We start from the raw sequence: 27,927 nt of genomic DNA on the forward strand, positions 1-27,927 counted from the left end.
GTTTTATCAGTTTAAATTATGTTGCGTCGAGTGAGCTGCATCAAAGAATATTATTAACTAGTGTATTTTTATTTATTTATACAAATCAACCCAATTAGGTACTCCACACCGATATGTTCGCTTAATTCATTAAATTCATCCCCTTCCCCTAGGGATAAAAAGGGGGTATTAATAACTAACCTATGGTGGTCTACCTCCACCTTTTTTAGCATAAAAAAAAATTAACAACGTGTCTCAAACGGTGAAGGAAAAGAGAATTTTCTTAATTCTCTACGTATGTGAAGTCCGCCAATCCGCATTGGGCCAGCGTGGTGGACCATTGGCCTAACCCCTCTCATTCTGAGAGAGACTCGAACTCAGCAGTCAGCCGAATATGGGTTGAAATGATGATATGGTGGTAGTTATGTCTAACCCCAATTTTTCCTTCAAACTACCAGTTGTGTAATAACCACGGCAAAGAAACTTATTCTATATCGATGGGAACCAACTATTGTCGGCAGGGATTTACGTATTGTTTAATAAAAACGTCAACTTGATGTCTTTTTCAGTCAAGGTTTCAGTAAAACAGATTCACAGATTTAGTTACTTTGATGTGGAAATTATAATCAGATTATATTATTTTCCAAAATTGTGTGTAAATAACAAGTTGTGTTACAATAGTGTATTACGTATCATAATCGCATCAACACTGCATCGCTCCCATGAAAAGATCAGAATCTCTTGCGTACTGCAGAAACAAAACGCAATGTCCCCACAGATAATAATAAGGCTGTTTCATACAGGCGCGAAACCTACGCGGGCCTTTCAAAAATCAGCGCACTCACGACCCGAGTTCCATATTGAGTTCGCGCGCCTTTCGCTTCGTGCGGAAATATTCGATATTTAAAAATCGTGTACCTACACAGATTGCAATTATAATAGTAAAAGGTTGTATGTGTTGTGTTCGAAATTCGAAATGATTCGCAAAGTTCTGTGTTGCCTCTATGTATTTTTTGGCGTACTCCTGAGTGATAGTGCTATTTCGGGCGAAAGTGTGAGTATTTCAAATAGATTATGTACTTATTAGCAGTCGATATAATACATTAATATAAAATTGAAGAGGTTGTCTATGTTTGCTATACAAATGATAACTTAACTTCAAAAGTCATAATTTTCACGCAAAGTCAACATAAAATCTGTGACGATATTATACTAATTAAAAATTTTATTTATGTAAATAGGTATATAAAAAAATAATAAATAATATATTTTCTTTAATATTACATACATTGTCGACTAAACTGGAGTAGATTTAAACTAAATACAACACACACTTACACAACACATAGTGTGTAAAATCGCTTTTATATTTATAAGGAAAATTCACTTACAACCAATCCGCCTTGGATCAATATTGACCTTATTAATTTTTGTGAATAAAATCTTGTTTTTATTAAACTTAAATATCTTTATTTTGGAGTTTTAGGGGTGGTATAAAATACAAAATGTTTATTGAGATAGAATTTAATCAATAGAAACCTCAGTCTAATGTCTTTTTAAAAATATTAAAAAATGTAAGCGAATATTTTTAGATTATTCTTCGGGCTAAGTGCTTACCTTTTTATACAAATATTAGCTTTAAACCGAACGAAGGTCAAACGAACAGAACTAATTAAATATTGATTTTAAATCTATTAAAAATAGATGAAGTAGTTTAAGATTATACTGCTCTAGTTTCTTAAGTGACCTTGAAAGCCTGTGACTCGTAGGTAGATTGCCGCGTATATAACGTGGAGGCTGTTGTGACCACCGATCTACATTTAACTAGATACCGCACACGCTTCGTTCTTTCAAAATATTTGAGAATTGCAAATAGGCAGAGTCATCTAAAATTATCTCAAGGTTTTTAAATTACGACGTGGAGGCTGTTGTGACCCCGGATCTACATTTAATTAGATACCGCACACGCTTCGTTCTTTCATAATATTTAAGCATTATAAATAGGCAGAATCTTCTAAAATTATCTCAAGGTTTTTAAATTACCGCTTATTTAGATTTTTTGATCGATGCTGAAAATTATTCTGTATCATATCAAACTTCCCTAGGGTCACGTGGCGATTAAAATGACTATAATTATTTTTGTATTCTAAATACTTCTGACGTTAACGTTGGTGCCGTTATAGTGGGTGAAATGTATTTTTATAGGGAAAAAGTGAATTACTAAACTGAAAAATATGCAATGCAACATGAATCATATATAGGTCAATTACGGGAATTGTTTTAAGAATACATATGTTAAAAAAAAATATCACTCGAGTTGAACGTTATCTATTTTTTACGGATAAGTACAACAAACCTCCTTCAAATCATACTCTAAAATTTCTTTAAAAATATGAATTTAAATAACGAATATTTCTCCCAAATCAGATATGCATGATTCTATAAGACTTTTGAAAAAATCCTAGGAAGTATACAAACATACTCAAATCGTAGGTATATACAAATTTATTTCATAACCTCTGTAATGTTACCAATCTAAAATGTACTCATAGTGAAACTAGCTAAAGAAAACTTATAGCATAACTAGCGGCGTCTAGTGAATGCAAGTCCGCGGCTGAGACACTTTACTCACACTTGTGAAGTGATATAATCTTGACTACATTATTGTTTTGGTATTTGTAAGGTTAACTTAGTTTCTCAGAAGTATGTCTCATACTGTTAGCAATATGCACTTTATGAACTAACTTAAAATATAGGTATTAGATGTTCTTGTAATAAAATGCCTCAATAGCCCATACGTTGTAATGTCTGAGTGGTACGTGGTTCAAGTAAACTCATCATTATCAACCCATATTCGGCTCACTGCTGAGCACGAGTTTCCTCTCAGAATGAGAGGGGTTAGGCCAATAGTCCACCACGCTGGAATGCACCTAATGCGAATTAACTTCACACACACAGGAGTACGATGTTAATTTTTAATTTTTAGCACATATTTGTGTTTTGTGAAGAACAAGATGACTTTTGAAAGAATATTAAAAGTTTCTTCATATTAACACCAACGCTTAGAATTTTAAGCTATTGTGCCGAAATGCTAATCGACAACACATGTGTGGTACCTAATTAGCACAATTAGTATCACCGCAGGAGGCTGAATGTTTTCTCACTTATTTAGATACTAGCTGATGACGCGCGGTTACACCCGCGTGTTTCCCGTTCCCGTAGGAACAGGGGGATAAAATATAGCATATAGCCTTCCTCGATAAATGGGCTATCTAACACTGAAAGAATTTTCAAATTGGACCATTAGCTCCTGAGATTAGCGCGTTCAATCAAACAAACTCTTCAGCTTTATAATATTAGTACAGATTTTACTGATCTACCTATAAAAAATTTTCTCTGCCGCCTTTTAATGTAGTACTTTAACTAACATTAGTATAAAAAATAATAAAATTTTATTAATATTTATTTATTAAATAACTTTATTGCAACAAACATATAAACATAAACATACAAAATCTTAGAACTACGGATAAAATGCAGTGCAAGAGGCGACCTTATCACTAATAGTAATATCAGGTCCGCCATATTCTAACTACTATTAGTAAATAAATAAAATAAAAATGTTTGACTCCTAGGAGTTATTTTTGGAATAAAGTTCCTAACGGCGCGTTAAACACATGAGCTGATGGGAGAGAGATCGAAAAAAGTGTAATAAGCCTTTTTGCAACACTGTAAGAAATGGTGTACCTACATTTCAACAGTTGATAGTCTATAAATGTTACTCGCTGATAATGTAGTTTTTCATCGGTATAACAATTTATAAAATCGGTCCAGTAGTTTCGGAGCCTACACGCTACAAACAAATAATTAAAAAAACTTCCCTTTTTATAATAATAATGTAGACTAGCGCTTATAAACCACCTGTTTGACCACTAGTAGTTTGATCGAAGTGATGGACTAGCGCTTATATACCACCTGTTTGACCACTAGTAGTTTGATCGAAGTGATGGACTAGCGCTTATAAACCACCTGTTTGACCACTAGTAGTTTGATCGAAGTGATGGACTAGCGCTTATATACCACCTGTTTGACCACTAGTAGTTTGATCGAAGTGATGGACTAGCGCTTATATACCACCTGTTTGACCACTGGTTGATGGAAGCGATGTTATAGATGGATACACTGGTAAAGTGAGATATCACAGCAACTGGTGCGTGGAAATGTGGAGAAAGTGAACGCGTTATGAATATTACTATGAGTGTATGTTGTGTTGTGAGTTGTGACCTTGTTCGTTTTGTTTGCTTACTAAAACGGTTCATCCATCATCACCATATACAGCCTATATACGACTAACTACAGGAATACTGCCTCCACATATATCGAAGAGGGGATCTAGTCTATGGAGGTCATACTGCTCCAATGGCAGGCTTAGATTCATAATGTTAAATTCATTCCCCAGCACTATAAGATGTGTAGAGATCGAAAGGGGTGTGCAGTTTCATCCTCCTAACAAGTTAGCTCGCTTCCATCTTAGATTGCATCATCACTTACCATCAGATGAGATTGTAGTCAAGGGTTAACTTGTAGAAAATAAAACCAACTTCCCAACTCCAGGCTGAGAAATTTCAACTGAAAATTTCTTAAAAGAAAAAAGCTCAGTATCTCATAGGATATATACCCATACCTACAAAATACGGAATCCTCGGTGAGCGAGTCCGACTCGCACTGGTCAGGTTATTTTAATTATTAAGTAGTCGGATTGTTTGATTTTTTTAATATTGGCCTCCAAAACAAAAGGTTACGAGTTCGATCCTCGGTTCTAAATGTTTCACTTAAGGCCTTATCATCGTTTATATTCACATTAATATATTAAAAATGCCGGAAGTCAGTTTCGAACTGGGTCATTAAATATTTTAGAAGAATTGTAAATAGGTAGTTTATCCATCAGTCTTCAGCTAGTTTGTTCTTATGGATAACTAAACGGCCAGTCAGCGCACTCCCATGTTAGTCGATCAATATTTTTTGTAATTAAAAAAATATATATGCAAGTTGACCCATAAATGGACAAAACGCAAATCGTAGATACTATACCATACTCCACCTAATTGTCTAAAACTAATTTAATAGTTTTGAAAAAATGGAGTTAGGTTGACCAAGTTATATTTGTTTTTCTCGGATTTTACAAAATTTTCTATCTTGTATCAGATTTTTCAATGCTGTATCTACTGTAATTAAGATTTTAAAGATCTTCATTTTTTTTCTAATGCATTTTTTGATAATAAAAACTAGCGGACACCCTCGACTTCGTGCGCATGTAATTTTTAGGACGGGTTTGTAGTACCTACTTACCTTTGTTAGTCGCATGGGCCTAATGTTACAAACTTTCAGTCCTCATAATATGAGGGATGTCTGGCCATTGCAAGCCAGGAAATATCAGCAATTCTACGCTTGAAACGCTGGCAACTTCGTCTGTACGAATCATGGAGATCTTACTACTAGCTATCACCTTAAACACCATGAAGATTTAAACTGTGGTACACCACACAAATTATACAATTAGTCGAAGTAGGTAAAATGGCAATTGGCAATTTCACAGCTAGGAAGACTTCTGACATGGCCTGATGTAACTGACAGCTTACGTAAAAGGCAATGTTCTATTGACAAACTGTTCTTCGGCTTTATTATTGCGTATTATTTTAGTTTTTTAAATGAAATGAACTATGACTTTGATAATAATTAACTGAATGAATTATTTAACCGACTTAAAAAAAAAGGAGGAGGATCGTATGTTTTTATGTTTGTCGTCTCATAGCTTCGATGTTTATTAACTAATTTTTAAAATTATTATTTGTTTGAAATGATACTACGGTTACTATATTAGACTACAGTAGTGACCATGCTATACGTAATGAACTTTCCAGTTTCATCATCAGCTGATAAAAAGCTGGAAGGTATGACAGGAAATTTCGTAATATTTTTTTTGTAACACCTACACACTAGAACGGTACTGATCACTTTTGTTCAAACTGATCAATAGTAGAATAGAACCGACGATGTTATTTTTTGCTTTTTAGTGTAATGTATCTTTGAATACAATTATTTTTTTTTAACGATTCTATGTAAACATCATAATGCTGGTTCACTGCCACCTAATCTTACTGATCCAGACATAATACCATATTATTTTGTGTTAATATTTTTTTTGTAACACACACACACACTACGATACCTATATGTTCAAACCGATCAGTAGTGGGATAGCTACCACCGATGTTATTTTTCGTTTTTTAATTGTTTTAGTGTAATGTATCTTTGAATACACTTAACTTTTTTCAACGTTTGTATGCAAACATCATAATGATGGTTCACTGCCACCTAATCCAGACATATATAATATGAATATATTATTTTTTATTATAACTGATTTATATATTTCAGTTTACTTTTTGGGCTAGACATTTAAAATCCCGCAATAGACCAAAAAATATAATAAAATCACACGATCTTTAGCCATCAACGTAGCGGATCCGACAGCCAAAACTAACGTCACCATCCCACAGCCTACCGTATATAGGCTTATGTCTATAAATGAGTTAGCAAGGCTGCGCCCACACTCGCTGACTCAATCGAAGCAATACATAATGTCGCATACAGTTGATATTTCAAAAACATTTTACATATCGTTTGATATATGAGAAATCTAATATATTTATTTTATTAATGAAGATAATACTTAAATAGGCTAAACTTATTATAAAAATAAAATATAAGGAAATATCAATACAGCAACAAATAGAGAGGAAAGTCATATTACTAGAAAAATGTTGAATGTGCAAGTGGAAGGTCATAAGAGGAGAGGAAGGCCAAAGAAGAGATGGTTGGATTGTGTGAAAGAGGACATGTGTGTAAAAGGAGTGGATGATGAGTTGACGAGTAATAGAAACGAATGGAAAAGATTGACATATTTTTCCGACCCCACTTAAGTGGGATAAGGGTAAGGAGATGATGATGATCAATACAACAACAACTACAAAATTAAAATAAAAAATTAAAATTAAAACTACCTAAAAATACTTATCAAAATTTGCCGCCCTTGGTAGGGTGCCCATCACGCAGGCAGCATTCGCGCGTTGAATTGCGATTTAAATTCTTTCCGCGAGAAAGCTGCCCGCCCGAGGTTCGCCTGTTGCCTCTCTGAGGCGTTTGAAATCTAATATATATTTTATCTCTTTTTTAAATTTTGGAAAAAAATTAAAAGATAGATAAATATAAATATTGCAACATCGCTATCTAGAACTAAAGGAAAACACCCATGCTTGCATAAACATTTTTGCAATAGTAAGTAAGTAAGCATGTTGTGGGAATCGAGACTACAATTTGCAGAAGATGCAGAAACCGACTGATGAAGATACTGTCTTTACCTATTGTAATTTGTTAGCAGACGCCCCACGGTTTCACCCGCGCAGTGTCCGTTCTCATGGGGATACAGGGACAAAATATAGCCTATGTTACTCAGTGAAGCTGTAACTTTGTAATGTTAAAAGAATTATTAAAATTGGTTCACTAGTTTTTCGTAATCGTACTATATAAACTAAATATCAAATCTTACCTCTTCAGTTTTGATGAAAATGGCATAAAATGTTACTTACTCGCTACGTAAATATTGTCGAAAGTAGGTAAGCTGAGTAGCATTTATTAATATCATAAACCAAGGCCGTATCGGTTCGGATTGCTCAGTTGCAGACTGCAAGAAGCTGCAATAAATCAAAGTTTTCTTAATCCCGAGGTATTTTGCCAATGTAACCGGACGGGTTACCTAAGAATTAATCCGTAAACTGTCTTAGGCAAGACTTAAGCCCATTCTGTAAGTACCAGGTACCTGTTTTACTTTAATACACCATCTAAACTAAAATTATTACGGAAAGTTTTGATTTTTTTGTTTGTTGTTTGTTACTTATAGCCTCCGAAACTATCCAACCGATTTTAAAAATGTTTTCTGTATTTTATCAGAGAGTATCTTATGCTCTAATAAAAAAACATATACCCGTATTCCTATGGGAATGGAAATGCGTGGCAAAACAAATGCTTTTTTTTATTTTTTACAAGTTAGCCCTTGACCACAATCTCACTTGATAGTATGTGATAATGCAATCTAAGATGGAATCGGGCAAACTTGTTAGGAATAGGATGAAAAATTACACCCCTTTTGGTATTTTATAAGCTTCTGGAGTGTTCAAATCTTGTGTAATAAACAAAGTTAGTGTCTTCACTATTATAAACGGGAACTATTAACTACGCGGGTAAAATCGAGGGACGTCTGTTAATTTAAAAATGGAAAACCAGATTGTGTAATTAAATCCCTATCATTTAAATATTTAAACAAAAATTTTGATAAGTAAAATACGACATTAACCTTAATGAAGTGTGACAAAACCTAAACACCAAACATAAACAAACCTTTTAATGTTACGTACCTAAAAAAATTCATTTACTGCAAGTTAAAGACTAGGTATATGTTTTTTATGGAAATTAGGATTTGGTTGTTTACAATTTATTCCTTTTGATTTTCTTTCTTTTCATTTATTTTTGTTATATTTCCTATCCAGTTATATATTTTAAGTTACTGTATTATATTATTTAATTTAGTCAAATTGGTATCCAACCGTTATCCTATCGTGTCGTGACGCCACCAAAGGTTGCGCCTGAAAATCAGCGCTGCAGTTGCAAACACTGCAGCATTATGCTGAGGCAGTAACCTTTTTAGCTGATGAAACTTAATGATTATCTGTATAGATTAACATGAATGTAAGCAATGTAGATTTAATAATTGTAACATAAGTGTAATCTAGATATAAGAAGAGACCGCACGCCAGGGAGCAAAGCTCTGCAGAGCCACTACCCAAGGTGTGCAGTCACTATTTTGTAAACTTTTGTCTTACTTTAATTATGTGTTAATTTTATTCATTGTTTTTTTTTATTTATTTCATATTGTATGTTTGTGTTGTAATCAGCTAAATAAAACATTTTATTATTATTATTATTATTAAAGTAATGGTGCATAGTTACTTTCACCAGTTTAGTAAATAGCCATGCCCACACACTTTCTGAGTTGTTCTAACGTGTTTCCCAAACTTTATTCTACTGTGACCCGGTAAATTCAATACTCCTCTTTCGTGACCCACTTACTTTTTTTTTTTTTTGGACCCATAAAGTGGATATGACCTCTACCTCCGATTTCGGAAGGTGTGGGTTCGAATCCGGTCCGGGGTATGCATGCACCTCCAACTTTTCAGTTTTGTTCATTTTAAGAAATTAAATATCACGTGTTTTCTAACGGTGAAGGAAAACATCGTGAGGAAATCTGCATACCAGAGAATTTTCTTAATTCTCTGCGTGTGTGAAGTCTGCCAATTGGCCAATTGCCAATTGGGCCAGCTATTAACCTAATCCGTCTCATTCTGAGAGGAGACTCGAGCTCAGCAGTGAGCCGAATATGGGTTGATAATGAGTACCTACAATCCGCCCGTCGAGCGATTATTATTGTCTCGTTAGTCAATAAATAAAATCGACCATCTACTAGTACTTATTATTATTATTATTATTAGTCCCAGTATTGCCTCCATAATGCTGCGACCCCGTATTTTTTTTGCGACCCAGTGTCGGGTCGCGACCCACCTGATGCGGTTAACGCTGGTCTATGTGATTCTTATTATTATTTATATTTATTTTGACTACAGGAATGAATTAACCGCCCTGCAGTTTTACCCGCGTAGCTCCCGTTTCCTTGAGAATATGGGGATAAATTATTACATTCACAAATAACGTGACTCTTCAGTGGTAAACGAACTATCAAAATCGATATAGTAGATCCAAAGATTACCTCCTAAATCACAAACTTTACCTTTTTATAATATTAATATAGATAATTACGCAAAATATATTATAAGGTGGTCGTTATCATTGATGGATGTCCAATGCTGGACATAGGTCTCTTGTACTTTAGGATTTCTTAACACCGTTGACTTTAGCCGTAATCGTCCAGCGGTTCCCTGTCTATTACCCGCTTATACCGTCACTTGTGGGGTCCACCGAGCATCTCAGCGCTTTCTGGGGTCACCATTGAGACACCTTGCGAGCTACGTCTATCGGTTCTTTCAAACATGTGCCCCGCCCGTTGCCACTTCAGCTTCGGGACTCGTTAAGCTATAACAGGGACTTTGGTTCTTCTGTGGATCTTCTCATTTCTGATTAGATCGCTTAGAGATACTCTGAGCATTCATGGGTGGGTTATTAGTAAATACCTACATAATGTTATGGTATAAAGGTTTTTCATCTGCGCATACAAAGTTCATCCAAGATCCATCAGATTAGAGTACCTACTTATTGATTCAACTTATCATTAAAAGTAAATTACGACAAAATCTACGGAATAATATAATAAACTAACGGATGCTCGCGACTTCGTCGGCCCTTAGACCTTTTAAATCTGGCCTTATCGTATAATCCGTTCTTAGTGGATACCTACTAACTATAAACTATCTCCCTGCCAAATTTCAGCTATGTACATCAAGCTGTTTTCGAGATTTCGTGATGAATGACCTTCCGCATTTATATATATATTAAGATTAGATTTTCCAACACATACTTTTCTGTCTTGTCCAGTCCTGTCGCACTATCGTTTTTTGTTTGTTTGTTACGCAGAGGCTTCGAAACTACGGGACCGATTTTAAAAAATCTTTCACCTATGTAAACATTATCTGCGAGTAACTTATGCTTATATTTTTTTATCCGAATACCCACGGGAATGACATCGCGGGGGGCAGGAGTCCTAACTGGTGTATGAATATTATTATCGTAATGAACGAAATAAGTAACGAATAAAGTAGGAAAGGTGAGAAAAAGTCTAGACTTTCTAAATGACGTTCGTATTGATCTGAATTAAAAGTAGGTACGACGTTATCGTGTTTTTAGTGCGGTTTTAATTTTGTATCAGCAAAAATCTTGACTGAATCGGGTCATCTCCATTTCGATGAGATCCACTGGTCTCTACTTACAAATCTATGAATGTAGCTGTACGTATATAAAAGTATAGATAGCCTTATGGTAGGCGTCCACTGATCCGCATCGGACGTATCGGACGCTTCGCATCGAACGGATTTTAGTATACTTTGTATAATAAGTCATATCAATGCGTCCACTGATCTGCATTGTACGGATGTTTTCTACCGTAAAATTAAAAATCTGTTTGATGCGATTCATCCGATGCGGATCAGTGGACGCCTACCATTATTATGCCTATAAAGCTAATAGTTGTTTCGCACAATACTTATCTACCTAGTTGTCTATGGCCGTGTTCAATCTCCCATGTCGATTGTCGAGGTAAAATGGAATAGGTATGACGTAGGCGTATTGGTTATCAATACAACAATACATAGAAATAAAGCCGAACCGTGATAGCCCAGTGGATATGACACCTCTGCCTCCGATTCCGAAGGGCGTGGGTTCGAATCCGGTCCGGGGCATGCACCACCAACTTTTCAGTTGTGTGCATTTTAATAAATTAAATATCACTTGTCTCAAACGGTGAAAGAAAAACATCGTGAGGAAACCTGCATACCGGAGAATTTTCTTAATTATCTGTGTGTGTGAAGTCTGCCAATCCGCATTGGGCCAGCGTAGTGGACTGAGAGGAGACTTGAACTCAGCAGTGAGCCAAATATGGGTTGATAATAATGATATAAATAAAATTGTGTCTAAATCTGTGATTTTAACTAACTGTGATAATAACTGTGTTTTATAAAGTTCGATATACGAGTAGGTACCTACTCGTATATCGAACTATAAGCACTCTAAACAATTTTTTTTAATTCTTCTCTGTCTGCAAGTCCGAGCTGATCTTTGAAACGGGCGAATGGGAATTTTTATGGAAGATAGAGGTCATTCAGCAATGTAAAGTCTTTTTTATCCCGGAAAAATCTATGGTTCCCGCGGGATTTGTGAAAAACAAAACACGCGCTCGCTAGTCTATATAGTAAGATTCTTAGACATTATTGGCGATTTCTAAGATAATAAATCGGGAATTAAATAAAATGAGGAACGCTTATTAAATTGAAACTTATTATGTGAACGAAATTATTTAGGTTAGGATTGAAAATGTTAAATGATCTTCGCAGTTCACTGCAGTCGGTCTCTAACACTGACCTTACATTCTCGACGCGTGTGGAATTGCAACAATGAATGATGCACCTTTTAGTTACCTGCGCATAATGTGAGTTAAATAGACCAAACGTTTGGGATTGAGGACTTTAGTAGTTTCTGCATAAAGACTGAATATTATTTTATATTTATACTAGCGGACGCTAGTCACAAATCCCGCGGTAACCAACACCTTCCTCTTCAATCACTATCTATTAAAAAAACCGCATCAAAATTCGTTGCGTAGTTTTAAACATTTAAGCATACAAGGGGACAGTGAAAGCGACTTTGTTTTATACTATCTAGTGATTAAATTATTTAATAAGTTTTTGTCAACATAGCCCTCCATAGCTCACTGAGCGACTTTAAATTTATGGATAAGGCCAATCGTCCGTGTCCACGTTTCCGTACGTCATCACAGGCAAGACACACTTTTGTTTTGAAGACCCGACGCAATTTCCCGACCTGCCCGAGCAAGCTGAATTCTTCTGTTAGCCTCGTTGTCGAAGTTATTCCTACCGATATCATTTGACCGAGATAGTTATATTCCTGAAAAACTTCGATGCGGACATTATCGACAATTTAGGGCATCGTAATGAAGTGCTCATTTTGGTTTGGTGCTACAAATGGTATAAGTAAAATCTCAAATTGCGATAGAATGTAATGTATATTATATTCATCATTCATCATTAAACCTACTTGCCTGGAGGAATGACTAATGTCGGTTAGCATTTCCTCAAGAAATGCAGCGATTCTGCCAATATTACTATGTGATCTGCAAAATCTAAGTGTATATATTCGGCGTTTATGTTGACACTCTGACATTTCCTGTCCAAAACCTTGAACACATCTTCGAGAGCACAAGTAAAGGATCGTAACGGCCCTGGTTTCGATAGAGTCAAAAGCTTTTTCGTTGTCCAAAAACGCTAAGCAGAGAGGAGCATTGAATTCCTGGGTTTCCTGTACAATCTGCCTTAATATCCTTTTTGATACCCAACTTGTTCTGGAGGTTGAAAATAGTAGAATCTTCGGGAGAGGCGATTGGTAATCACCCTCGAAAACAGCTTATAGATGTGGCTCAGAAGTGGGATGGTTCTGTAAGTTTTCAATATGCATTTGTCATTAGTCAATAAGAGAAACCCTTATCGTTTGGACATGTCTGCCACTGCTGACAATGACCTTTAATTTCTTAACACTTGCTTCTTAGCGGCAGTACTCCCCGACGAGCTCTGTCACATAAGGCTCTACTGCTTACCTAACTTTAATGATTTATTTCCAGGAAACAAGATGTAGGAGTCCGTCCACCGCGCCGCAGAAGATAGAACAAGTGATAACTCGCTGCCAAGATGAGATCAAAGTGTCCATACTGAGAGGTACGTACAGTCTGAGTTCTCACCGAGACTACTGTGTAACACCACCAAGTTCCCAACTTCAGGCTGAGAATTTTCACTGCAAAAGAGGTGGCCCGCTTACCATACATTGTTTGCCTCGATAAAAAAGTTAATGCGTCACAATTAAATTATAAACTTTGGGTTTATTTTACTGCCTAGATCAAACTAATATTATAAAGGCGAAAGTTTGTGTGTAAGTGTGTAAGTATGTTTGTTCCTCCTTCACGCTGCGGCTACTGAAGCGATTTGGCTAAAATTTGAAATGGAAGTAGATTTCACTCTGGATTAACACATAGGCTACTTTCATCCCGGAAAAATTTAGTTCCCGTGGGATATGTGAAAAACTGAATTCCACGCGGACGAAGTCGCGGGCGTCCGCTAGTTAAAAATAAATATAAGGGCCTTGATAGCGTAATATCGAGTACCATAGCATCTCACTACATACTCAGACTTTAAAAATTAAAATTATTTTAAGACCTTGTTTATACATTACATAATTACCTAAGTCTCTTAGTATTTTTTTTACCTGGGACCATTCTGGGACATCTCCTTACTTAAAAAGCAAAGCTCAGTATTACATAGCCCGACCCAGGATCTCGCGATCCAAAAGTTTTCCTTGGGGATCCCATCACTGACGGATTTACTTAATAGAAATTGTTTTGCACCTTTTGTATTTTTTTTTTGTATTATTTCATTTTATAATATTAAATTCCTAGGTTACCTTAGTTTTAATTATCTTATTAAAATTAGATTTAGCAATTACTTTTAAAAAACAACTAGAATAATGAGCGTCAACTCGCCAACAAACTGCCTGTACAGTTTGGCGAGAGTATCGATATGTAAAATAATTGTTATATCTTATCAATAAAATAAATTAAAAAAAAAAAGGTTAACTACTGGACCAACGAGAGGAATAGTTTGACAATCACACTTTTCCAAAGGGGGTTGGTGAACATTTTTTTTGGGAACGTGGGGAAATCCTCATGGTTACCTTCTCGCCACGGGGAGGCAAGAAGGTTATAATATGTCGGACTTCAAAAGACTATAACCCCACGGTGTTCCATCTCGTCTGATGACTGAACCACGGAATCGTTTAGTTAACTACCAGAATCCAGCGGCACTCGTCTCCTTTAATATTAATGAAATCGCGTCAGGAACACTAAAAGCGTTAACAACTCGTGGACTTATCTCCGGTGGGCGACAGATTATAGGTGTTGTAGACCTTGGGTAACTCTGTAGTAAAGACTTTAAAAAATCTTTTTTATTTTTCAAAATTTAGTCACTCAAACTGTGGTATGTGTGGGCAAATATACTATTAGATATGTCATTAGCACGTCGAAACTGAGGCGAACAACGGTGGCTTATTGTCTTCATTTCAATTAGTCGCAAAGGTATTACTTGTTTAAATACTTTCGTTATTTAAACAAGTAATACCTATGTATACATAAACATATTATAATGTAAGTAAACACAAAATTATGCTCAGTGGAGTAGCTAAATTCGGATCACTATTTGCGGTGATTTTGTAGGCATGAATCTAACAGCATAAAATCTTAGGGAGTGGGTACAATAATAGTCTAGCGGGCCGGGTTCGAACCCATGACCTCTCGTTATGAGTGTGTCACCTACCGTTGAGCTGGTATACCTCATTTACACTCTCGCGCGAGAGGCAAGACGAGCTGCGAGGCGAAATACGGGGCGAGTGTGTAAACAGTAAGCTCGTAGTTCATCTCGCCACTCTTTTAAAGGCCGTACAGACTACTTTAATACATATTTTAGTCGAGTACGAACAATTTTTGGATAAAATACTAAAGTAGTGCGAAATAGGCCTTAGAGCGGGCACGTGAGGCGAGGACGCTTCGAGGTACAAGACGACGTACGAGAAGATATACGATGCGCGAGTGTAACTGAGCAATGAGCTAAAAACATTTTTGCAAAGACAGTATAGTCTGGTATAGTTGTATCGCAACTTGAACTGAGTGCTTGTCCTCAAGGTTGAGTGAAAGTAACACTGGCGCATATGCACGTAATACTATGACTATTGAACTGTTACCTAACTTGTTATACTTGATCACTTCAATCACTTTATACAAATATGCGGTAAGTTGTAACTTGAAATTGTATCTATTCGAATACATTGTCTATATATCAGACATATTGCTATAATGTAGTTCGGTAAAATTCTTTGACAATTTTGAAAATTCGGTCAGATCAAACGCTACGCGGAAAATGTCTGATATTGGTATTTTCGAGTTCAGGATAATCGTATCTATCGATTTGATGCGGTTTTGGCCGTATTGATATGAGACAAAAATTTTGGTCGTGGGCTCTCGTACTACTAGAAATATTCACCATTTGCATAATGAACAGTAGAAACCGAGTCGTATAGTCGATGTACCACATACTAAACTTATCGTATAAACATTTGCGTCCACTGATCAACATAGTACGTATCGGACGCATTTTAAAACAAACGGATTTTAGTATTCTTTGTCTAGAAAGTCATACAAGTGCGTCCATCCGCGTCGTACGGATCGCATCCAACGGAGTTTATTTAGAGTAAAAATCCGTTTGATGCGATGCGTCCGATTCGTATGATGCGGATCAGTTGACGCCTATAGCGTGTATATATTGTGCTCTTTCGTTAATATAGGGCGAAAGAGACAGCAATGTTTTCATAATGATGAAATTTTATTGATTGCAATTGGTAGGACTAGGATAACAAGCCCAAGTCGCAGGTCTAACAGATTTAGTAACCTTATGGAGAGCCTGCGATAGCTAGACTCACTTAATTTTAGGTAGGCTGAAAGTTCGTCAGCCTATGTTTCTACTATAGATAGGTTATGTACAGGGTAATTATAGAGTTTGTCATGGTGGCATTGGAAGGAAGCAGGTTTCAAGAGTCCCCCAATTGTCTAAATAAAAAACGTATTTTTTTTATTTTTTCTCCGGTCTAGCGACTCTCTAGTCGCTATCCAACCGTGCCAATCCTTTGTCTCTAGCGAGTTTCCTTAAAGTTCTTTTAAAAGATTTTTACCTAATAAACTTTTTCGAAGGTCAACTTCAAGGTCAACAAACAAAAGTGACTGGTGATTGGAAACATAATTTCTCATATTATGCCGAGGAAAATATTAAAAATACGCTTTTACTTGGACGGTCTAGAATCTGGACCCTTGAAACCTGCTAAAAAACCAACAAGGTCCAAACTCCATAATTGGCTACCGTACTTATAGTAGGACCATAGGCTGGCGAACTTTCAGCCTTCCTGAAATAAAGTGAGTCTGACTATCGCAGGCTTATTTGTTCGCTAATTACAACATAACAGCCTACCTCAGCGTAGAATTACAATATCGTTTGCAGATTAAAACGTTAGTTGCAATCCTGCCAAGAAAGGACCAACTCAATCAAACGGCCTCATTGGCAACACTCGTTTACATTACACAACCTTGCGGCGAATTATCGGACGTTGCTAAAGCCTGCACAAACAAACTTGCATGTAAACTAGATGCTACAATGAAATTATGTACATAATATAAATGCTTCCGTAGTTGTATCTTGTTTACTACGCTTTATCTTCAGATTGTAAATAGGTTATTTGACAATTTCAAGTTATTTAAATTTTAAGTGCCAATTTTAACCCTTAACACTCCTATGGATCTCTAGGTTCATTGATGAGTTCCTCAATGTTAAGGAGGCCATTGGATCAGCTTCCACCTTCACACAGGAAGTAAAACTATAAGAAATTGTAATGTTGTCATCAGTTGTAAATTATAATATTGTATGATTTTTTTGAAAGAGCAACTGTTTCTTGACTTTCTTGCCGGTTTCTTCTCAGCAGAATCTGCCTTCCGTACCGGTGGTAGAATCTTTACAAATAGTCAACTGACGTATCAAGTGTTTGTAAACTGAGCCTACTTGAAATAAATGAATTTTGAATTTTGAATTTTGAGCTCTCCTGCAAACCAGCAGCGGCGAAATCGCAAATAATTTTTCGGTTCTACCGTTATTGGTCGACTATTTATGTATTTTTTTGTCGAGATTTGTCCTTTGACGCGGGAAAACTCATAGATATATGAATATGTTGAGAGAGAAAGACATATAGTTGACCAATAAGCCTTCTGTACCGACCAACTTGAGGCATAGCTCTTAAACATTATGTGCCTTCAGATACCAAGTATCTATCAATCAGATTGTTAGGCAACTTGGGAGGTATCATAAGTATCCATGCACTGTTACTTATAGAAGAAACCCAGTCTTCAAACATACTCGGGCCCAAATTATACAAATGATACAGAGCTGATATTGATTGACTTTGACATTGACAGCCCGCGTTTGCAAAGACAACTGACAATCAGTGAAATGCGCATCAACGAATATATAAATCACTATCGGTGTGAAAATAATGAATTCAACTTATTTTCCCTGTTGGCGAATATTATTTCGGCTAAGATTTTAATGGAGTAATATAATAAAATAAACAGGATTTTTAGAACATTTTTATTTTCTGTATCGTTCTGAAAAATAGGCCCAATTTTGTACTTCTACTTTCTACTTTCCAATTTTCAGTTGCTACTACTTAAATATTTTTCAAAAGCATGAAATACTATATAAAGATGTTGTTAGCTCGATTCCAGACTGGTTCAACGAGACAAATATTATGGAGACAGATCTCTTTAAAATTCACGTAGATTCGATATTTCAAAGCTAAATCTCAGGCCATCACATGATATGACGTCACGTATAAGGTCATACGCCCTCTTGGAGTAACCGAATAAGGCTTGATACGGTCATCCACTTCTGTTTGGGAATCCACCATTTTTTAATTACCGCCATTACATTCATTAGTGCATTTTCGCGTAGTTATTAGCTTATGTGTGTCATTTTTTTGACTGAACACTGGTTTCTGTTATATAAAACCGTTAAGGGTAATCAAAAGGTTTAATGAACTATAACGTGTTACTGGTAAAGTATTTATTCAGCGAATCGAATAATCTAAAGAGGTAAAGTTTGTTCTAAGATGGAAGCGGGCTAGCTTGTTAGGAGTAGGATGAAAATGCACACCCCTTTCGGTTTCTACACGACATCGTACCGGAACGCTAAATTGCTTGACGGTACGTCTTTGTCAGTAGGGTCTTTGCCACAAGCCAGACCTGGATCTAATGAACCGATTTTGAAACTTCTTTCACTGATAGAAAGCCTAGTTATTTGCGAGTGTCATAGGCTGACTGGAAAACTCCCATTCTCATTACACAAAAAATCCAGTTGTGGCAATCGAAACCACGGTCGTGGATGCCAAAAGCTACTTCTTAATGTTACAAATATTTAACCCTTATAAATAGATAAGGGTGAACCCTATCTATTTATATTCTGACAAAAAGTAGCGTATGGTTTGCTCCAAGGTTTAATTTATCTCTGTACCAAATGTCATCAAAACAACACAGAAACAGACAGACATTACCTACTTACTTCCTTATTTGTAATATTAGTATGGAGCTTATCTATTGTATATTAGTTATTTATCAAACAATGGATTCGAATAGAACTCTAATGAGGAAATGTCACCACAAACCGGATTGTATCGCGGAATGTGTTTTATATCTACATATTAAAAGGTATCATAATTATGTGCTATATAATGCCTCTGTGGTTGACTTACTATGTATATAATCTACGTCTTCTAAAGGTCCGTTTATATCTACAGACATTTAGCATGGCAGACACGTGCCGTGGCAGACAAAATAATATTCTTTTATACAGTGTTTATTACCGTATTTATATCTATCATAACGGGAGCCGCAAAGACATTGACAGACACGGGCCGCGCCTCACCAGTATTCGCGAAAAGAATATTTTGTCTGTGCGGTTCATATCTGTAGAGTCCTTTTCATGAAACCTGAACTAAAATTAACAACGCCTTATACACATGACAATGAGACCGCCATTACCAAATGACAATAATCGTCATTAAGACGTTAGTGCCGCTGGGGGACTTCTTAAAAAGGACTTTAAGTGTCTCTAGCTACCTGCTGGGCTATGTGAATAGGCGGTGTCTGTGGGTGTCTGCGACGCACTGTGTCTGTAGATATAAACGGACTTTAACGTGCTCTTCGGACAGACAACCTGAGTTTTAGTTTAATTTTAAGAGATACCTAGCGGTATATCCGGTTGCGCTGCAATTGGTTGAAATTTGTCTATACAAGTAAAAAGGATCAATTAATTGTTTATTGAATAATGTAACCAATTTCGTAAATCCATGCAGACATAAGCCAGTTAGTCAATAGATATAAGATTTCCTTTTGCAGTGGAACACTCGGGCCAGTGTTGCGGCTAGTTGGGACACACCAACTGTTTGCGACACCTGCCTGCCTGACCCATATAGCCACTTGCATAACGAATTCATTCATGTGTTACCTATGAACACGTATACCTAACTGACCTATGAGGTGCAACATTTCATTGAAATTACGAGATTATATATGTACTAGACGCCTGCGACTTCGTTCGCGGAAATCGTGAACCATGTAATTTTGTATTAGGTATACGTATAATAAACCTGTATAGAGGTCAATTCTGTAGGTACATGAAATGTATTTCCAAAATAACTATCAGGGAGTGATTAATGATCGATACTGATGCCAAAAATGCTATCAGTAAAACTTTTGTCTGTCTGTATGTTCGTTATATGTAGAATCAAAAACTACTCGACGGTTTTTATAAAATTAGATGATGAAATATATAATTTTAGGCTGTACCCATGTGTTGACGTACCTACATGTAATTATATGTGTGAGTAACTGAATGTGATAAGTGATGATGCAGTCAAGGGTTAACTTGTCTTTTGAAAAAAAAATGGTGAATAATTTGGAAAGTTGAGCTATTTTAGTGATCATAAACACCAAACTGAAAAGTCAGAAAGTTGTACACAATTTGTTTTACATGGATGACATATTTATTTCAGTTATTTCTATTTGGAAAACAAACGTATCTAGACAAATTTTTGTGTAAATTCCATGTGGCCAGTTATATGTGACCAATTTATATGGGACCAGTTATATGTGACCACTTATATGTGACCACTTATATGTGACCAGTTATATGTGACCAGTTATATGTGACCGTGGAAATCTGGTTCATATAGAAATTTCTTTTCAAACAAAAAAAAATTGAGTTAATTGGGAAAACTACTTTTTTGAAGTCGGTTAAATTAAAGAGTTCTTTGTTGTACATTTCAGAGGCTCTCGACGTGATCAAGGAAGAGCACACAATGCCGACGCAGCGACGCCGGAACAAGCGGGAGGTGCCCTTCACACATGACGAGAAGCGGATCGCCGGGGTAAATAACATGTTCATTTATTTATATAGAAGCAGGGCATGTAGCCATATGACATGTCGATTCTATTTACGAAAACTAATAAAATGTATGAGAGATCCGATCGAAAACTTGATCATGTGACCTGTCGATAGTTTATGTCAATCCCATAATCGAAGCGTTTGTAGAAAGAGATTCGACGTGACATATGGCGAAGGCTCCTACCAGACCATGCGGTTTCACCCGTGTAATTCCCATTTTCGTGGGAATACTGGGATGAAATATCTATCTTACTCGCAAATAATGTAGCTTCCCATTGATGAAAGAATTTTTAAATTCGGTCCAGTAGTTTCGGAGACTATTCGTAATAAACAAACGAACAAAATAAACCATACGACTGAAGTTAAACTTCTTTAGCGCACTTACTATTTTTTACTACTTCTACTTACCTGCTTACTTATAACATACGTTATATTTTATCCATGTGTTCCCATGGGCACTACGCGAGTGAAACCGCGGAAGTCTGCCAGTAAAACAATAACCATAACTCTCAGGAGGATGAATAAACTATAAATAAACGGTTCTAAGATATCTAACTACAGAATAACAATGCACATTTTTACTATTGATACCTAAACAGAAAATTAATTTTTCAAATCGGTTCAGACAGAGTAAAGATGTTCAGACGTCTTCGAGAAATTATCTACATAAATAAAAAATATACCATTAACTTGAGAACCTAAATCGGTTAAAAATAAGCAAAGAATAATACTCTGAAACGTCAAGTAGGTATACGTAGTGCTTGGATGCTATCGCTTTGTATTGTGTGCTAAAGAAATGTGCACAAAACTTTAATCCAGGCGTCTATCTGCGGCAATCATAATAAATTGTACGTATGCTCGATGGTATGCTAATACCTCATATAATACCATCGTCAACTTGACCAATTTTATATTGACCACTTATCAAGCTAACAGACTCGTCACTTTATTGCATTCATTCATTTGCCAACGATAAACTATTTAGGGCAGCTCGTAAATAATTGAATTGAGCATAATTTCGAATTGAATACGATTTCATATTTCATTTTGCATTCTATTTAAAGCTTGCAAACTGTTAATCCAATCGCAAATAAGTCTTAAGTAATACCTACCTTAAGTAAGCTGCAATTTCGCGCAAACCAATGTTATGAGAGCTTGTATAGCCAGACTTAACTCATTCTATGAAGGCTGAAAATATATGTCTATGCTCCTAGACTGTGCTTTTAGCGATGTCTGTTCTGTGGTGGTGGATTTTTTTTTAGATTTTTTTATTTTTTTAAATTTTTTTTTGGTAGTCTTTCCCTCCAATTAGTCGGGAAAGACTGCATTAGAGGTAGGACAATAATCAACGGAGCGGGTATCGAACCAACAACCCTCGGTGATGAATCCGACCACTTTACCGTTAAGCTATTAAAAGGTGCCAGGTTTCAAGGGTCCTGACCGTCAACCTTCTAAAGTATAAATCGTTTTTTTAATATTTTCTTCGGCATGATTATGAAAAACTATATGCCCTACTTATATGTCCGTGTTACGAGGTAAGTAATCTGAATTAAATGTTGGAGTTGGATTTACTGTTTTATGTTACCAAATGTTGGTGCGGTGTCTAGCTATATACAAGTCCATGACACTAGTTAATAATGTATGGGCTGAATCATTGTCAAGTCATATTTGTTATCTGTTGTGCATAGAAAACAATGCAATACTAATATAATATTTTCCTCTATTTTCCAGTGCCTACTGCAGTGCGTGTACAGAAAAGTGAAAGCTGTAAGTACCTACTTCTACTTTTGTTTTAAAGTAAAAGTGAATCACTTGTTACTGTGATCTCTATCTTATTTACTCTAGTTTGAGAGAAAACTATTGTTTTGCGATCGGATGGAATTGGGTTATACTAGTGGTTATTACTTACCTACACTGTTTTGTCTAAACTATAATAATGTAGGTGTAAGATTTGAGTTTTGGTTTGTATGTTTGTAACGCATGTGTTTGTTGGCCTATAGTGAAATATTTTTTGAAGTCGGTGCAGTATTTTTGGAGTCCTCCGAAATTACTGCACCAACTTCGAAAATGTTTTCACTAATAACAAGCTGTATTAATAAGTAGCAAATAACGTAGCCTATATAATATCTCCTTATTTCCAAGAGATTATTGATTTAGATTATTTATATGTATTATTAATGTAGATAGGTGATCACGAGTGATCCTATAATGGTACCGTTTAGTACTTAGCCTTTCGGAACCCTAAAAAATGTAGATCTGATCCAAGGTCGCGCTGGTGCGGCGATCATTCTCCCGTTTGCCAGTTTAACGGTTTATGGTGGCCTGTCACAATTTGTTCACTGTTCACATCGAGACACACGGCTCAGAGATGATTTTCTTCATTATGTATCTAAGTCAGGGTCAGGTAGATCAGGGGATACAGCTGAAAATAAGCGCTATATGCTCCAGCATTTGCAGCACAAGGCTGAGCTGGTACTTTTCTCAAGGTTGTGCCAAACATGACAGTGTGGTGTTTGATGCTTCTACTACTTGAATTTTGGTCTTGCCTTGCTCAGATGGTTCAGGCATCGGACACTATAATAGTACTGAGGCTTTGTGGTGTGCGGCACAATTTCAAAATAAACGTTTTTTCTTTCTTTATATCTCCACTAGTACCGACACCGATATACTTACCTACCTATTACCACTACCACTGCCACTGCCTGTCACTGTTGTTTTGGTGGTAATTTGTATTTGCCTCAGCATAATCAATTATTAGGTTTCCGTACCATGAAAGGAAAAAACGGAATCGAATAGGATCACTACCTTGTCCTTGTACCTTGCCTGTCTGTCACGGGAACGCGTGGAGTTTAAGTTGTAATTAATTAAAGCGAGTTAAAATTAAATAAACAGTACATTCAGGTCTATAGTCCCTTAAAGCTGAGAAAAAACAAACTTCTAGGTTAACTTAAAAAAAGATACAGCTTTTTATGCCGCAAAAACGTGTTAAATCCTAAAAAATATAGTCTTTATTTAGGAAATCAATCAACCATCGAGGTTAGGCAAATATTATTTACCTACAAAGTACGTAACTACCCGTACATAACCGGGCAAGTGAAAATGTCTATTTTTCTGGACCCAGTGGTCATGTATTTTGGCAGTCGAACATAAAGCTATAGCCCATCTCCGAGTAGGAAAGTATGCGCTACTCATAAGCCCCTGGGTACTTGGGTAGGCTCGTAAAATTCAAAAACAAATTCGCAGATTTATTGTGGTTCTTGAAAATCCCCTCAGAAATATTACTGTCATAAAACTGTTGAAGCCGGCCTGTAATTAGGGCAAGAGATTGAATTAATATTGCGAGGCCAGCCCAAGGTCTCGCACGCATTATGGATTTACAAGAAACGAAAAAACTGCTGCAATTTAAATTGGTTTTCAAAACCATAAAAATACAAATAAAAATACATCAAATCATTGATTTCACTACACCTCATGTGCCTGTAATTTCACCTGCAGTAATTCAGACTGAAATACAGCAAGCTGTAGGAGTTAGTATTTAGGTTCTCGTAGTATGTAACAGGAAGTAGTATGTACTTTTTGAAAAATGATTTGTACGAAACACTCGGTGGACTGTCCGACTCGCTCTTGTCCGTTTCATTTTTGAATCCCGACGCAAACAGAGGGGTGTTAGGAATACATTTGACTCTATGTCTGTCTAAAATACCGTAGCGTTTAAACGTGTAAACCTATTTAGTTGGAAACTGGTTTTTCAGCTATGGTCCTTTGACATGTTTCATTAAAATTGGTTACTTAACTTAAGTTAATCAGAACTAATATTACAAAGATGCAAGATTCGATTTTTTGATTGTTTGTTAAGAATAGGTTCCAAAACTACTTTAGGAAACGAAAAAGACCGATTTTAGAAACTACACCATTTGAAAACTATACCAAGGCTTTATTTTATCTCCGTATTACCATGAAAATGGGAACTTCGCGGGGAAATCACGATTCGTCTGCTAGTACACTTTACAATGGCCGATTTATATTTCAAGAAGAAGAAGGTGGTTTCGTAATTTTCCAAAACCTAGCACACGTAAAGCTCTTTTATAAATACTACGACTGACTATTTGTCTGATGACATTTAACGATGAAACCGCTCAACCGATTTAGATGAATTATTATGGTATACAGTGTTAAATGGAACGCTAGAGTAGAATATATTCTACTTTTTATCCCGGAAAAATCCTTGGTTCCTGTGGGATTTAAGAAAAACAGAAATTCTTGCGAGTGGAGTCGCGAGCGTTCACTAGACCTACGAATATAAATGCAGCCATAAAACCTAAAGCGAGGATTATAAAACAGCTTAAATTCGTTATTGCGCACTTGGTCGTAAAATTATCATAAAACATGTCATTTCTCCAGGGTTAAATATTAATGATAGGTAATTGATCAATTATATTATTAAAAACTGACCAAGAATCAAAGAATAGGTAAAATGACAGTCATTAGCCGTAAAAAAGCCCTGAGATTAACGTACGAATACCTAACTATTAAGGTTTTTTTATAGACTTTTATGGCATATATGTACGCCCATCGTTATTTTCTGTTTGGACAAGCTGTTGGACAATTACATTTAATAAAAACAAATGTTCGTATGACTTAAATATCTTAGCGTGCGATGGAGTGGGCCATGCTTGGAGAATTTCTGCGTGATCAAATCAAAATTGAGAAGATCCCCAGACTTACCAAAATTACCAACATTGCTCATCGAATCGCTAAGCTAAGTTGCAATGGGCGGGACATATAGGCTGATGGACGTTGGGTCGTACTGTTAGTGGACTCCCCACTAGGTGGAACGAGGATATCTACTCGTAGCAGGTAGCGGCTGGATACAGGCGGCTCCAAACTATATTATTTAACACGGTTCACTGCACTCTATACTATTCTTGATTGCGATCTCACCAGATGTCAAGTGACGATGCGATCTTAAGATGGTAGCGGTCTTAGGTACTTGGAAGAGATACAATGTTATTCTACCTCTAACGCTTTCCATCATGCGGTATCGCATATGGAAAGTGTTAGAGTTATATATATAATAAGGGAATGATTGATCCAATATATAACGCGATCACGTGACCTGTTGATAAAAATAGTAATTTCCATACATTTTTTAACTTTCAAAGCGTTTGCGATTGTAGAAATCGACGTGACATGGCTGCCCCAGAACGTCAAATCGCTTGGCGGTTCGTCTTTGCTGGTCGGGCTGTAACTATCCTCGGCAGATGCCAACCACCAGACCAGACAAATGTATGGTTTATTTGTGTTCAGGTCGACGGCTACGGGTTCCCGACACTGGAGGGGCTGGTGGGGCTGTACTCCGACGGGGTCAACGAGCGAGGCTACTTCATGGCGGTGCTGGAGGCTTCGCGGGAGTGCCTCATGAGGAACCATGACAAGTTCTCGAGAACTGTGCCTATGGGTGAGGACTGATGACTTCATGAACTTTACCCAATAGCTCCCTTACTTTCCTCTACTAAGTTTTTTTATTAAACATACTCACATTTTATAAATGTACTAGCCAAGTGCGTGTCGGGCAACGCGCGGTGTACTGTCCTGCTGTTGTATGTTACTATTGCCGACTTATGGTAGGCCTCAACTGGTCCGCATCGATCGTATCGGTCGCATCGCATCAAACGGGTTGTATCATCAACAATCTCTTTGATGCGATCCGTATGATGCGTTCGACACGGATCTGTGGCCGCCTACGTTTAGAATACATGCAATATCCTTCAGATTAAACCTTATTCAGAGCTATTTCCGTACACATTTATTATGTCAATAAATTGCAACTTAATATTTTTTGCCCTATCGTCTTTATCACATCAGTTTTTCCTTATATTTCATTAAATTTACAAGACTCCTTTTCTCTTTCATATTATTAGTGTAAGACAACAAACTTTTATGACATAATATTTTGTCGTTGCCTAAAACCTGCCGCCCAAGGCTCCAGCCTACTTGGTCTGCTGGTAAATCCGCCATTGTTTACTAACATGATCATTTAAATATAAATGTAAAACATTACTTAGGTAATAATCATTAATAATTCTTAATTATTTGATTTTTTTTTCAGATAACGGCCGCAATTGCGACATTTCTTTCGATATATTTGAGTGCATCTCCGATCGCATCGGCGAATACTGCGGGAACTCAGGATTGTGAAAGTAACACGCCTTCCTTGCCTTTTCCTTATCGTTTATATACCTACTTACGATACCATTATAGATAAACAAACACATATAATATGTACGGTTACCTTATAGTTATGGTTTTTGTCGGTGCATGAAAAAAATTCTTCATTTAGCAAAATGTAGGAAAATTTCTTTGACTAATGGGCGCTCTACACTCGCGGCGCTAAAGCCGTGAAGCGCGAGTTTAAAGGCGTTCGAAGGTTATGAATTTTATCTTTAATACCTCATTTACACTCTCGCGCCTGCAGCGAGACGAGGTGAGGCGAAGTATGGGGCGAGTGTGTAAACAGTGCGCTTGTAGTTCGTCTCGTCGCGTCGAGGTATGAGACGATGTACAAGGCGCGAGTGTATCTGAGCTATAAGATCTTTAGCGAAATTGTCAGCTGCCAAATTATAGTAGTCCATTGTTGTTGAGAGAAATATCGCAAGTGTGAGTTTACTTGCGAGTGTAGAGCGCGCTTGTGACATTGTTTTTAACAAAGAAACACGGCTAGGTATATGAGCTTATTAAAACTGACAAAATATAAACTAAAAATAGTGAAAACATCATTTTGATCAATGAAAGCACAGTAAGCTACTAAATTATCTCTTCTTTAAGTAGGTACATAATATTAAGTGCCAGGCAATGTATACATCTTTTATCCTATAACTTTGGTGAAACTCTTTCGATGTAATTTTGACAGACGCAGGAAAAAGACAATAATTTAAAAAAAATAAAAGAAATTCTGCCAAAGTTACATTGAAAGCATATACTTTAATAAAAACATCTTGATTGTGATAACACT

General features: G+C 36.4%; 1 protein-coding gene across 1 annotated transcript; it reads left to right on the forward strand.

The window, feature by feature from the left end:
- The first annotated feature begins 803 nt into the window (after positions 1-803).
- On the forward strand, positions 804-27,927 carry LOC112052293 (general odorant-binding protein 70). Its single transcript, XM_024091314.2, has 6 exons — positions 804-1,033; positions 13,454-13,547; positions 20,798-20,898; positions 22,647-22,682; positions 26,223-26,373; positions 27,025-27,927. The coding sequence occupies exons 1-6, from the start codon at positions 956-958 to the stop codon at positions 27,111-27,113; spliced, it is 549 nt and encodes a 182-aa protein (XP_023947082.1). The 5' UTR covers positions 804-955; the 3' UTR covers positions 27,114-27,927.

Source organism: Bicyclus anynana, chromosome 7 (assembly GCF_947172395.1).
Source record: "Bicyclus anynana chromosome 7, ilBicAnyn1.1, whole genome shotgun sequence".
Classification (NCBI taxonomy): domain Eukaryota; kingdom Metazoa; phylum Arthropoda; class Insecta; order Lepidoptera; family Nymphalidae; genus Bicyclus; species Bicyclus anynana.